Source organism: Rana temporaria, chromosome 7, assembly GCF_905171775.1.
Source record: "Rana temporaria chromosome 7, aRanTem1.1, whole genome shotgun sequence".
NCBI lineage: Eukaryota > Metazoa > Chordata > Amphibia > Anura > Ranidae > Rana > Rana temporaria.
In genome coordinates, this window is record NC_053495.1 from 6,909,584 (window position 1) to 6,924,791 (window position 15,208).

Sequence of the window (15,208 nt, forward strand, 5' to 3'; positions counted from 1 at the left end):
GATTTCCTGCCATTATAATCTTCATTTCTTCCATTATAAGGCACCTGTATACCCCAATACCTACAATGTACAGGAGAGAGATCTCCCCCTACCAAATGCAGAATAGAGAGAACCCCCCCCCCCCCCAAATCAAATGAGTACAGGGGAGAGGAACACCCCATCATATACTGAGGGGGAAGAACCCAAACCACCACATGCTGAGTGCAGGAAAGAGGCCGACTCCATCCCACTGCATACTGAGTGCAGCAGAGGGAGACCCACCACCATCATATACTGAGTACAGGAGAGCGAGACACCCCATCATATACTGAGAGTGGAAGACCCCCAAACCACTGCAGACAGAGGGAGACCCACCACCATATACTGAGTACAGGAGAGAGGGACACCCCATCATATACTGAGAGAGGAAGACCCCCCAAACCACTGCAGACAGAGGGAGACCCACCACCATATACTGAGTGCAGGAGAGAGGGACACCCCATCATATACTGAGAGTGGAAGACCCCCAAACCACTGCAGGCAGAGGGAGACCCACCACCATATACTGAGTACAGGAGAGAGGGACACCCCATCAGATACTGAGAGTGGAAGACCCCCCCCCCCCCAAACCACTGCATGCAGAGGGAGACCCACCACCATATACTGAGTGCAGGAGAGGGGGACACCCCATCATATACTGAGAGTGGAAGACCCCCAAACCACTGCAGGCAGAGGGAGACCCACCACCATATACTGAGTACAGGAGAGGGGGACACCCCATCATATACTGAGAGTGGAAGACCCACCACCATATACTGAGTACAGGAGAGGGGGACACCCCATCATATACTGAGAGTGGAAGACCCCCCACCATATACTGAGTACAGGAGAGAGATTGCCCAATTGTGCATACCCTTCTGTATACTGAGTGAAGAAGAAACAGGAGATTTCCCCCCAGTTCCCCAACAGCCTACTGAGGGCGAGAGAGAGACCCCTCCTTCCACATACTAAGACATAGAAAGAGCCCAAATACAGAGTACAGGGGAGTGAGAGAGAGAAATCTCCCCCCTGGAAAAGGAGGGGAGAGACTCCCAAATGTACAGGACATAGACCAACCCTCCATACTATGAACAGGAGTGAGACTCCCCCCTCCATACTATGAACAGGAGCGAGACACACCCCACCCTTACCCCCGCTCTCTCCTCCATCGAGAGTTCTGAACTCACTATGGAAGAGAGTCTATTGGACGACACCACCACCCCATTACTATGTACAGGAGAGAGAACGCCCCTGCCCCATAGTATGATCGGAAGAGAGATTCTTTCCTCTTTCCCCTCCATAGAGAGTGCAGACAAGGGATACCCCCACCCTGTACTGATCTCAGGTGAGTTTGGCACTGGTTGCTGGGGACTCCAGTGGGGTAAAGGAGAGCAGTGCTTGTAAACATTAACATAAAATCTCAGTCTGCAGTTCTAGAGCGTTCCATGGCGTCTCTACATTATAATTCGGGGTTCCGGCACCGACTCTGCGATGCACTTGTGGGGTAAGACGTTGGCTCCGTTCAGATAAAGCTCATCGTTCACAATAACATCCTCGCCCAACACGGTCACGTTCTCCATCCGTACCTGAAATGCAAAAAAGATGGAAACGTCACACTCCACGCCTTACATTTACAAATAATGAAGATTTGTGAACTACGGAAGGAGAGATGGTAATATCACAGCCGGTATTGTTCAGAATTCGATGTTCGTAGTATGATGGGCACCTCGAAGAGACAGCAGGAGGCCTGGGCATAGAGAACTAAGGCTGCGGGCATAGAGAACTAAGGCTGCGGGCATAGAGAACTAAGGCTGCGGGCATAGAGAACCAAGGCTGCGGGCATAGAGAACCAAGGCTGCGGGCATAGAGAACTAAGGCTGCGGGCATAGAGAACTAAGGCTGCGGGCATAGAGAACTAAGGCTGCAGAATCGGCTGAAATTCAAGCCATGGGTGGTCCTACAAACACCAACCACCTTGAAAAAATAAATCTAGCCATGTATGACAAGCTTAACACCCATCCCCCTCACCTATCAAAATGAATAAGTGGCCTTCTGCATACTAAGCAAAGAATTCATAACTCCTATAAGTTATTGTATTACCAGTGCGTGTGTCTCACACCGGGGTTCTTGGCCTTATTAAAACCTTTTATTCTCCAACAGTATAAAAAAAAAAAAAGTTTATATTCTTCACACAATAAAAATATGGTAATGCAAAATATGTATTGAAATGCTGGATGGGGCCGGGTGTCACCGAGGATGGTGGTTCTGGAGGGGGGTTTGGGGACTGTGTAGCAGACTTGGTGGTCCTGTCGAGAATTCAATCTCTGGAGGGGACTGGGTCTCTTCAGAAGACTGAGGGCTTTGCAGTGGCAATGTAGAGCACTGTGGGGGTCTAGGGTGGCACTGTGAGAGGTTGGTAGGCACTGTTGAAGGTTGCGGGCATTATGGGGTGGAGGTAGTTGGAAGCTCTGCATCAAGCTAGGGGGCACTGTGGGAGGATGGGGACTCTGCAACAGAATTAGTGGCTCTGTCGAGGATGAAGTCTCTCCAGGAGGCTCATGGCTTTGCAGGGGCTAGGAGACACTGCGGGCATTATCTGGGGGGGGGGGGGGCGGCTTGAAGCTCTGCAGCAGGCCAAGGGGCGCTATGGGAGGATACCAGTTCTAGAGGAGGTCTGGGGATTCTGCAGCACACTTAGTGGCTTATGGGGTGTAGGTAGTTGGAAGCTCTGCATCAAGCTAGGGGGCACTGTGGGAGGATGGGGACTCTGCAACAGAATTGGTGGCTCTGTCAAGGATGAAGTCTCTCCAGGAGGCTCATGGCTTTGCAGGGGCTAGGAGACACTGCGGGCATTATCTGGGGGGGGGGGGGGGGCTGGAAGCTCTGCAGCAGGCCAAGGGGCGCTATGGGAGGATACCAGTTCTAGAGGAGGTCTGGGGATTCTGCAGCACACTTAGTGGCTTTGTTGGGCTGGGAGGCACTGTGGTAGGTTAGTGAATCAGCAGCTGGCTGGAGGCCTGGAAAGAGCGATGCCATGGCCCAGCAGCGGACCTCAGCCCGGTGGTTGAGAACCTGTGGACTAGTAGACCAGTCAGCTGACAAACTGCATGTGGTGGCAGTCTATGCTGGATCATGTGCCTGGTGTGTGTGTGGACAGTGGGAAAGCCGTCATCAGACTTCCAGCGCACAGGGGGAATCACCGAGCTGCTACACAACTCTTAGCGAGCTCCAGATTGTATGCAAGATTGGTATCTGCTGTGTCCAGACCACTAGAACTGGGTAAGTCTCCCTCTGGCGGTGGCTGGTGGCATTGCAGGCTGTGATAATTATTTCAAAGCATTGTTTTACATGCCACAGGCACCCTTTGCACTCAATGGTAAATCTCGGCATGGTTCACAGACTGGCGGGAATCATAAAACGCAGCAGTTTTCTAGCCTGAAGGTAGAAAAGCCTCGAAGCTCCAACTCACCCATTGTCCAACAGCTGAGCTCCACCCTACTATAGAGGACTCCAGCCAGGAGTGTGAGCGAATACGAGACCCCTTCATGATTGTGCAACGCTTTATCCTCACTCCGTCCTCCACCGTCACGCCTGGCCCGATCGTCACATTGGGCCCAATGCAGCAATTTTCCCCGATCTTGGCAGTGGGATCCTACAGAGAAAATAGATAAGTCATGGAGAGGTATGCATTCAGAATGTAGAGAGATCTACACTATTAGCTAGATTCAGGTAGGGGCGCGTATCTTTAAGGCGGCGTATCGTATTTACGCTACGCCGCCTTAAGTCAGAGAGGCAAGTACTGTATTCACAAAGCACTTGCCTCCTAACTTACGGCAGCGTAGCGTAAATGGGGCCGGCGTAAGCGCGCCTAATTCAAATGAGGATGGGGGGCGTGTTTTATGTTAATGTTTGATGACCCGACGTGATTGACATTTTTTACGAACGGCGCATGCGCCGTCCATGGACATATCCCAGTGTGCATTGCTCCAAAGTACGCCGCAAGGACGTATTGTTTCGACAAGAAAGTAAATTACGTCCAGCCCTATTCACGGACGACTTACGCAAACGACGGAAATTTTTCACATTTCGACGCGGGAACGACGTCATACTTAACATTGGCTACGCCACCTAGGGGGCAGATTTATCTTTACGCGGCGTATCTCTTACGGAAACGGCGTATCTTTACTGCGACGGGCGCACGTACGTTCGTGAATCGGCGTATCTAGGCATTTACATATTCTACGCCAAACTCAACGGAAGCGCCGCCTAGCGGCCAGCTGAAAAATTGCACCCTAAGATACGACGGTGCAGGCTGTCGTATCTTAGCTAGGTTTAAGTGTATCTCAGTTTGAGCATACACTTGAACTTACGACGGCGCAGATTCCGAGTTACGTCGGCGTATCTCTCTCTGAATCTGTCTATATATCATCACTGAGTGCAAAGGAGATGTAGAGTCCCCCCCCTGACTCCCCTCTCCCAGTTATATGGCCAAAAGTTTTTGAACCCCCTTCCTAATGAGTTCCAGTGAAGGGTACAATTAATTCTCCATCATACAGACATTATAGACCAGTGGTCATCAACCCCTGTCCTCAGGGCCCACTAACAGGCCAGGTTTTATGTATTACCTTGGGGAGATGCAGACTAGAATACTGCAATCACTGAGCAGCAAATTATATCACCTGTCATGTATTTCAGTTATCTTGCAAACCTGGCCTGTTAGTGGGTCCTGAGGACGGGGGGTGATGACCACTGTTGTAGACTCTTCCAACCTTGCAGTAACAGTTTGGTGAAGACCCTCTTCTGTTCCAGCATGTCCTCGGTGTACGAAGCCAGCTCCATAAAGACCGGTTTGGTGTGGAGGAACTTGAGTGTCCTGCACAGAGCCCTGACCTCATCCCTACTGAACAAACCAGAATGCCAATAGGGAGCCGGGGCTTCTTCTCCAACATCAGTACCTGACCTCACAAATGGGCACAAATGCCCACAGACTCTCCAAAATCTTGTGGGGAGCCTTCCCAGGGTGGGGAATGTCATATCTAGGGGGGGGGGGGGTCAACTCCATATTAATGGTCATGGGGAAACCATTATATTTCAACCGTCATTTCCCAGATCAAATTTTTGTAAAATAAAAAGGCAGTGAGATACGATAAAGTAAAATAGGTCCCTAGAAAGGGGAAGTTTTCCTCTGGTCTGTAGCTGCTGTTCTCTCCTCATGGTGGCAGCAGAGTACTGCACCGGAGGGGTGTGATATGAGGACAGACATACAGCATCCCCCCCATACACATCACTAAGCAGTGTCACCCAATTACAACCCCACCCCCACAGCATGTGTACATCATCTTACCACCAAGACGTTTCCCGCAAAACCGGGCCCGGCGTGGAGCCAGTCAGGGTGTTTGTGTCTCACAGACTGCAGGTACATGCACATGCCGGTCAGGAAGTCTTTGGGTTGCCCGATGTCCATCCAAAACCCTGCGGAGGACAGGAAAACAATTGATGGCGGTTGGCGCTCTTCACTCGCTGAATTTTCATACTGCAGATGACTCCATACCACCCCCTCCTTCTCCTCTTTTTCCCTCCCTCAGCCCCTTTCCTTTAAAAATGTACCCTTATTACCCAACTGAATTAACTACCCCCCCCCCCCACCTCTTTACGTTCCCTATACCCCATCTCCAATTTGCCTGCCCTTCTATCCTACCCCCTATTCCATCCATGGAGTCCCATATGCAGCCTTCTGCGAGAGGCATTCCACCAATATCATTGTCATAATACTTCCCAAGACCCATCCTATCCCACGGCCCATTCTACTTCAACTGGAGTCTGATACCCCCCCCCCCCCCCCCTTCTACTGGAGTCTGAGACCTACCCCACCGCCCATTCTACTGGAGTCTGATATCCCTCCCCCACTGTCCATTCCACCGAAGTTTGATTTCCCCCCCACTGTCCATTCCACTGGAGTCCAATTTTCCCCCCACTGTCCATTCCACCGGAGTCCAATTTCCCCCCCCCCCCCCCACTGTCCATTCCACTGGAGTCTAAAGGACACAGATTCCTCAATCCTTTCTCTGCAGCCTCAGCTGCAAAGTGCATGATCAGGAAGCACTCTGTACACCCTGTTCATTCACATACTAAAGCATTGTAAACACTAGGAGGGCCACAGGGGGATTGGTTCCAGTAATTGTGCCCCTCCTGCTGCTATGGGCCCTGTACAGAAGGGCAGGTGCTACCCCCTTATCAGCCGCTCTGCCTACACCCAAAAGTTGACTTTTTGCACCATTATACAGCCAATAGTATACATACATGTATAATACCTATTGCAATTTTCTGTTTTTTTTTTTGCTTTTATGGTTGACATTATATGCTATGTATACATAAAATAAAGCCCCCCCGCTATGCGTAACAACCCAGAGCTCCCGTCTCTCCCCAATAAACATAAGGCCCTAGTCGTCGCTCCCCTGCAATTAAAGCCTCAGTGTCTCTCCTCCTTATTACATAAAGCCCTGGTCTCTCCTTCCCATTATACATAAGACCCGGTCCCTTCCCCCATTATACCTAAGGTCCCGGTCCCTCGCCCCATTATACATAAGGTCCTGACCCCTCCCATTATACATAAGGTTCCCGGTCCCTCCCCCCATTATACATAAGGTCCTGACCCCTCCCATTATACATAAGGTCTCGGCCCCTCCCTTCCATTAAATATAAGATCCCGATCCCTCCCATTAAATATAAGGCCCTGGTCCCTCCTTCCCATTATACATAAGGCCCCAAGTCCCTCCCCTGCTCACCTTGTAGCTCCATTGCAAATAGTTGTCCTTCCTCAGCCATGGCAGGGAAAATCTCCTTCTCAATGGACGTCGGGCGCAGCTGCAGAGAGCAGACATTGATAATGTACGATGACTGACAAACTAATATATGGAGTGTGAGGATGAAAATAACCCAACAATGCAGCCAATCCACCGATCCCCCTCCAACAGCAGTACTGACTCCGCCTTCCATACAACTCCTCCCCCATAGGGAGGAACTTCACTGGCCTGGTGTTGGGGATCTCCCTTGCCTCTGCCATAGCGCTCAGAACAGGACGCTGGTGGCTAGAGAAGCTCATTGCTGAATGGACAATCACTATGCAAGGAGAAATCTGTTTCTAGGATTCAGTTCCTGTTGCTTCTCTCATATCAGCCGATAACTTTCCTCCTTGAGGCCGTAAAGGAGTCCAGGAAGTGAAAATTCCACTAAAACAAAATCAGGTGAGTGACGGAGTCACCATCCCACCCAGCGTTATAAATTCCCTTCCTATGGCTGTGTCACATGACTGCGGGGTGTTCCTATGGACTGGCAGGGGTACTTCAAAAGGTCATTTATACCCAGTGATATACAATCCCTTCCTATGGCTGCAACACATGACTGTGGGGGGTTTCCAATGAGCTGGCAGGGGTACTTCAAAAGGTCATTACACTCAGTGATATACAATCATTTCCTATAGCTGTGGTATGTTAGTATGGGCTGGCTGGGGTACTTCCATAGACCATTATACCCAGTGACTGTGGGGTGTTCCTATGAGCTGGAAGATATTTTTATAGACCATCACACCCAGTGATATAGCGTCCCTGCCTATCACTGGAGCAGCTGTGCACGGTAACCAATCAGCTTCTCACTTCAGCTTGTTCAGTTAAGCTTTGACAATAAAACCTGGAAGCTGATTGGTTACAATGCACAGGTGCACTACATCCCCCCCCCCCCATTGCGTCACATGACTGCTGGGTGTTATTATGGGCTGGCAGGGATACTTTTCTATAGACAGATCTGCTCTATGGTTTCATGTGACCCGTACACCTAGGGTTGCCACCTCATCCCTTTAAAACAGAACACATATTAATTACACAGGTTCTCTGGCTGATTAAGGTGCTGCTAATTAAACTCACTTGGTGCCTTATCGACATTAAATTAGCCCCAGAACCTGTGTAATTACTCTGTGTTCTGTTTTAAAGGGATGAGGTGGCAACCCTATGTACACCCCGATTCACATACTGATCAGTACACGGGTCATACATGAACCCGGTCCACGCGGTCTGATTACCTGGATCCGGTTCAGTATAGACGGGCAGAAGATATATAATCCGGAGTTGATCTTGTTGGAGACGAAGACTTGCGGTTTCTCGACAAATCGCTGGATTCTGCCCGTCTCTCCTTCGTATACCACCACGCCGTACTTCGAGGGTTCCTCCACCTTTGTAACCTGCGGGGAGAGCAAAATATCTTCAGTTCTTCACCAGTGGCGGTGCGTCCATAAGGGGCGCATGGGCGCCGCCCCCTCTCTCCTGTCACCACTCTATCACCATAGATAGTTTCATGCATTGCATGAAACTATCTATGGTCGCCGCTGACACCCCCTATTCAGGTGTCCGGCCCCTTTTCGGGCGCTGTGCACCTGAATTACACCGGCGGGGGTGTTTTTTTTATAGGCACCTGATTAGAGCCGTCCAAAAAAGTCAACAGCGGGCGCCATGCTGGGTGCTCGCTGTTCACTCAGCGTTGTGTTAGGAAAGTAAAGGAATTAACTTTGCCAACACTGACCCGCCTCTCAGCCAATCAGGTGCTCGGGTCCGTTACCTGTCACCTGATTGGCTGAAACGACAGGTGCTGTGATTGGACGCCTGATAGAGAGGATGGGAGAAGATATCAAGGAGCGTGGAGGACACCACCGTGACCTGCTGCGAGACAGGAAAGTGCCGGGCGATGCACAATGGCAGCATTTGATGGGCACAGTAGAGGCGTTTGATGGCATAGTGGTGGCAATTGATTTTTTTTTTCAGATAGTTTGCGCCCCCCAAAAAATTTTGAGCACCAGCCGCCACTGTTCTTCACCCTCCGTAGTCTGTCCCTGTACCATGGAAGGCAACCTCCTCCTCGGGCCACACCTTGGAGGGGTAAACTTATTGGTCATTGCAAGGATGGCAACTGATGAGCACACAATGATTGGTATGGTCTGTACACAGCCTGGTCTTCAATCAGACAATCCCATAATCCTCTGCTTTAAATGCCAACTCCACCTTTAAGATCTTGCTATGTGTTATACCCAGGGCCGGTACAAGGGGGTGAGCAGAAGGGAGCATCCTCCCAGGGCGCAGACCCTCAGCAGCACACACAGGCCCGGATTCACGTAGAAGCGCGCATCTTTGTGCGGGCGCAACGTATCCTATTTACGTTACCCCTGCAACTTTGTCAGGCAAGTGCAGTATTCTCAAACCAAAGTTGCACCGGCGTAGCGTAAATAGGCCGGCGTAAGCCCGCCTAATTCAAATGTGGAAGATGTGGGCGTGTGTTATGTAAATTTAATGTGACCCCACGTAAACGACGCTTTTTACGAACGGCGCATGCGCAGTCCGTGAAAGTATCCCAGTGCGCATGCTCCAAATTAACCCGCAAGAAGCCAATGCTTTCGACGTGAACGTAAATGACGCACAGCCCTATTCGCGAACGACTTACGCAAACGACGTAAAAAATTCGACGCTGGCCCGACGTCCATACTTAACATTGCTACGCCTCATATAGCAGGGGTAACTTTACGCCAGGAAAAGCTTAACGTAAACGGCGTATCCGTTTCCTGCGTCGGCCGGGCGTACGTTCGTAAATTGGCGTATCTAGCCGATTTACATATTTCTAGGCGTAAATCAGCGTACACGCCCCTAGCGACCAGTGTAAATATGCAGGTAAGATATGACGGCGTAGGAGACTTACGCTGGTCGTATCTTATACAAATTCTGCCGTATCTGATTCTTTGAATCAGGCGCCAAGATACGACGGCTCACACTCGGATACGACGGCGTATCTGGAGATACGCCGTCGTGTCTCCTACGTGAATCTGGGCCACAAGCTCCAGATCAGTGGCTAGCAACTCCTCAGCTTCTGATGTCACACTGTGCTTCAACGTGCCCACAGCGAGCGTTTGCAACTACCTTATAGTTGCTAGAAGGTAGAGCTGCACAATTAATCGTTAAAAAATTGTGATCTCGATCCCGCCCCCTCGCGATCCCTATTGCAGCGTCTCCAGATTCTTTCATGTAACAAGTGTACAGACTTCTCTCCTCACTCTGCTGTCAAAAGAAAAAAAAAAATCTATCTGGGCAGTCTGCCAAGTTTTTAACAACATTGGGCTAGATTCAGATACAGTTACGCCGGCGTATCAGTAGATACGCCGTCGTAACTCTGAGTCTACGCCGTCGTAAATTTAAGCGTATTCTGGAAACCAGATCCGCTTAAATTAGGCTAAGATACGAGCGGCGTAAGTCTCCTACGCCGTCGTATCTTAGGATGCATATTTACGCTGACCGCTAGGCGACGCTTCCGTTGAGTTCGGCGTAGAATATGCAAATGACTAGATACGCCGATTCAGAAAAGTACGTGCGCCCGGCGCATTTTTTTCCGTCGTTTACGTAAGGCTTCTTTCCGGCGTAAAGTTAGTCGAACAAATAGCTGGCCTAGTCAATGTAAAGTATGGCCGTCGTTCCCTCGTCGAAATTTGAAAATTTTACGTCGTTTGCGTAAGTCGATCCGTGAATGGGGCTGGACGTAATTTACGTTCACGTCGAAACCAATACGTCCTTGCGGCGTACTTTGGAGCAATGCACACTGGGATATGTACACGGACGGCGCATGCGCCGTTCGTAAAAAAAACGTCAATCACGTCAGGTCACGAATAATTTACATAAAACACGCCCCCCCTGTTCCACATTTGAATTAGGCGCGCTTAGGCCGGCCCCATTTACGCTACGCCGCCGTAACATAGGAGGCAAGTGCTTTGTGAATACAGCACTTGCCTCTCTGACTTACGGCGGCGTAGCGTATATGCGATACGCGACGCCGCCTCACTAATACGCCGCCGTACCTGAATCGAACCCATTGTCTGTGCTAGTAGATCACTAGAAACTTTGTAACTCTTCCTTCTTGGGCCGGATTCACATCTATGGCATTTGTTGCGCTTTTTGCATATTCGCTCCCCCATTAAGCCATGAGCTGTAGGTAATACAAAGCCAACAAAAGAAGGTGCGGCTCACCACAATGGTCCCCTCCTTCCCGTGTTGCCGGTGGAAGCGAACCATTTCTTCGAAGGGGAAGTCGCAGATGACGTCGCTGTTCAGCACAAAGAAAGGCTCTGCGTTTTCCGTCAGTAAGTCTCTGGCGAGAGCGAGGGGCCCGGCTGTGTGTACAGGAGAGAGAGAGGGGGGGGGGGGGTCACAAATCCAGCCACAGAGACCTGACTACAAACATCTGCTCTGTGCGAGGCTCACCTGTGCCCAGCGGCTCCTTCTCGTGGGACATGGAAATTCGGATCCCCAGCTGCCGGAGACACAAGTAACACAAGACATGAGGAATGCATGGGCTGCTCGAGCCACAGACAGGACAAAAGTAAATCTACAGACAGAGGAAGCAGCGGATCTCCGCGTCCCCCCTCATCAGACACCGGGGCTCAGATATTGGGGAGACTCACCCTCTTCTCCTGCTCCTTCATCTCCTTCTCCAGCAGGTCTGACATGTAACTGACGGCCAGAATCACATGTTTAACCCCCGCCTGTCCAGGAGAGAGAAGACACCGTCATATGAAGGACATGTATACAGAGTACAGGACACGTTACATCTTCTGATCATACAGAAAGATACAAGAACTGCCCCCCCGAGAAGCAAGAGATCCATCAATCTGACCACAAGTTACTACATTAATTTCCCTGATCAGACCCCATAGATCCCGTACACGGTATAGAAGGGTGACCCCATAGATCCTGTACATGGTATAGGAGGGTGACCCCCATAGATCCTGTACACAGTATATGAGGATGGCCCCATAGATCCCGTAAACGGTATAGGAGGGTGACCCCATAGAGCCCTGTACACGGTATAGGAGGGTGACCCCATAGATCCCATACACGGTATAGGAGGGTGACCCCATAGATCCCATACACGGTATAGGAGGGTGACCCCATAGATCCTGTACACAGTATAGGAGGGAGACCCCATAGATCCCGTACACAGTATAGGAGGGAGACCCCATAGATCCCGTACACGGTATAAGAGGGTGACCCCATAGATCCTGTACACGGTATAGGAGGGTGACCCCATAGATCCTGTACACGGTATAGGAGGGTGACCCCATAGATCCCGTACATGGTATAGGAAGATGAGCCCATAGATCCTGTACGCGGTATAGGAAGATGAGCCCATAGATCCCGTACGCGGTATAGGAAGATGAGCCCATAGATCCCGTACACGGTATAGGAAGATGAGCCCATAGATCCCGTACACGATATAGGAAGATGATCCCATAGACCCCGTACACGGTATAGGAGGGTGAGCCCATAGATCCCGTACACGGTATAGGAAGATGAGCCCATAGATCCCGTACACGGTATAGGAAGATGAGCCCATAGATCCCGTACACGGTATAGGAAGATGAGCCCATAAATCCCGTACACGGTATAAGAAGATGAGCCCATAGATCCCATACACGGTATAGGAGGGTGACCCCATAGATCCCGTACACGGTATAGGAGGGTGACCCCATAGATCCTGTACACGGTATAGGAGGGTGACCCCATAGATCCTGTACAAGGTATAGGAGGGTGACCCCATAGATCCCGTACATGGTATAGGAGGGTGACCCCATAGATCCTGTACATGGCATAGGAGGGTGACCCCATAGATCCTGTACATGGCATAGGAGGGTGACCCCATAGATCCTGTACATGGCATAGGAGGGTGACCCCATAGATCCTGTGCATGGTATAGGAGGGTGACCCCATAGATCCTGTACACGGTATAGGCTCGTTCTATAGATCCAGTACACAGTGTAAGGATTTGGTTGTGCGTTTCATGTCCTCACCTTCACCAGAGCCTCCACCTGATGCAGAAGGATGGGCTTATTACAGAAATCCACCAATGGTTTGGGGACACTCAGAGTCAGGGGGCGGAGCCGGGTCCCAAAGCCACCAACCAGGATTAAGGCCTTCATGTTCCTGTGACAAGAGATGAGAACAAAGCAGATAAAACATAATAATGTACAGCACTGTGCGGGGGAGGGGGGAGACATCTCAGGGGCCCCATTCTCAGCTCTGTCCGGGGCCCCCTGGGGGGGGGGGATTCAGGGAAAGCTCAGTGGCGGATCAATTACATTTTAATGACCCCGAAGCTGGAAGAAGAGCGACTCCACCCGGGGAATGAGATGAAGAGATATCACCCGTCACCTCACCGGACAAACCGGTTCTTCTAGAGGAAGAGATTTCCTGCCCACGTCACCCAACATACCGAGGCCGTCACAGGGGACAGCTGGTTGCTATGGGATACAGAAGGGATTGCCGTGGGAGACCACACATCACCTGGTTGCTATGGGATACAGAAGACCTGTGGATGTGATGGGATACCACACATCACCTGGTTGCTATGGGATACAGAGGACAAGTAGCTGCTGTGGGATACCACACATCGCCTGGTTGCTATGGGATACGGAAGACCAGTGGTTGCTATGGGATACCACACATCATCTGGTTGCTATGGGATACAGAAGACAAGTAGTTGCTGTGGGATACCACACATCATCTGGTTGCTATGGGATACAGAGGACCTGTGGTTGCTAAAGGATAACACACACCCCTCTCTGTACTGCCCTCTGATTGGCTGTCAGGTGACACTGTGGAACTACAACCCCCAGCAGTGCTGTAACCCCCTCCATACAATGCTGGGCCTTGTAGTCCTCTGTATAGGATGGAGTCAGTGCACTACAACTCTCAGCATGTCCCCTCCCCCCAAAGAGCCCTGATGGGGGATGCTGGGAGTTGTAGTCCTCCAGGACTCCCATAAGGAGATGTTGGGGGTTGTAGTGTCCCTGAGGTAGCACAACTCCCGGAATTCTCCTCCCCTCTATAGAGCCCTGATGGGGGTGCTGGGAATTGTAGTCCTCCCTCTAGCAGGAGATGTTGGGGGTTGTAGTGTCTCTGAGGAACCACAACCCCCAGCATGTTCCCCCAGCAGAGTCAGTCAGGCCATGCTGGGAGTTGTAGTGTCTCTGAGGTACCACAACTCCCCCCAGCAGAGTCAGTCAGGCCGTGCTGGGAGTTGTAGTGTCTCTGAGGTACCACAACCCCCAGCATGTTCCCCCCAGCAGTCAGTCAGGCCGTGCTGGGAGTTGTAGTGTCTCTGAGGTACCACAACCCCCAGCATGTTCCCCCCAGCAGAGTCAGTCAGGCCATGCTGGGAGTTGTAGTGTCTCTGAGGAACCACAACCCCCAGCATGTTCCCCCCAGCAGTCAGTCAGGCCGTGCTGGGAGTTGTAGTGTCTCTGAGGTACCACAACTCCCCCCAGCAGAGTCAGTCAGGCCGTGCTGGGAGTTGTAGTGTCTCTGAGGTACCACAACCCCCAGCATGTTCCCCCCAGCAGAGTCAGTCAGGCCATGCTGGGAGTTGTAGTGTCTCTGAGGAACCACAACCCCCAGCATGTTCCCCCCAGCAGTCAGTCAGGCCATGCTGGGAGTTGTAGTCTCACCTGCTCTTCTGTCAGCTTCCAGCTCAGCACCATTCAAACCTGAGAAAGGGCGGGGCTGTCACACTTCCTGTTCCGGGTCCGCCCCTTTCCCCTCCCCCGGGCTCCCCACAAGGGCTGACGTGGCTCTGCTCGCTCTAGGGGCCCCGGGGGCTGCACTGTACGGTGATGCCGCGCTCCGCTTCTCTCGACTTTCCGCTCGTTCCGCCTTCACAGGGATTGGGTGGTCTCTTTCGGTCTGACAGTGGAACCTCCCCCCAAACGGGGACTTCACCAATCAGGGAGCGGCACACCTCCCACTACGATTGGATAGTGCTGACCAATCAGATGAGAGAGAGACCGCTGCCATGGAGATAGTTCCAGCAACGCGGAAGAGCTGTGACAGGAGCTGGTGACGTCTGCAGGAGGAGTCACATGGCTGAAGGCGGCCAATCACAGAGAAGCCTGCTAAACGGAGGAGCGGAGTCTGCGTTCCCATAGAAACCGATCACACCATCTGTAAAAGCCGCTTAGCGTTCGCTATGGGGGAGACTGATTTATAAACTGGTACATATTCCTGGGGATTTCACTATAATACCCACCATCCCAATCCCCAGGGCTTTATATATAGCTCCAACTGAACAACCCAATCAGAAGTCTGTCCGCTGTCACTCAGCTCCGCCCCCT

The 15,208-nt window shown here is 51.3% G+C and overlaps 1 protein-coding gene across 1 annotated transcript; it reads right to left on the reverse strand.

The window, feature by feature from the left end:
* Nucleotides 1-677: 677 nt before the first annotated feature.
* On the reverse strand, nucleotides 678-14,797 carry LOC120944989 (mannose-1-phosphate guanyltransferase beta). Its single transcript, XM_040358797.1, has 10 exons — nucleotides 14,546-14,797; nucleotides 12,890-13,022; nucleotides 11,504-11,584; nucleotides 11,304-11,352; nucleotides 11,070-11,212; nucleotides 8,093-8,251; nucleotides 6,804-6,882; nucleotides 5,363-5,490; nucleotides 3,488-3,670; nucleotides 678-1,604 (listed from the first exon to the last, which is right to left on the reverse strand). Exons 2-10 carry the CDS (start codon nucleotides 13,016-13,018, stop codon nucleotides 1,473-1,475), a joined length of 1,083 nt encoding a protein of 360 aa, XP_040214731.1. The 5' UTR covers nucleotides 13,019-13,022; nucleotides 14,546-14,797; the 3' UTR covers nucleotides 678-1,472.
* Between the last annotated feature and the right edge of the window lie 411 nt (nucleotides 14,798-15,208).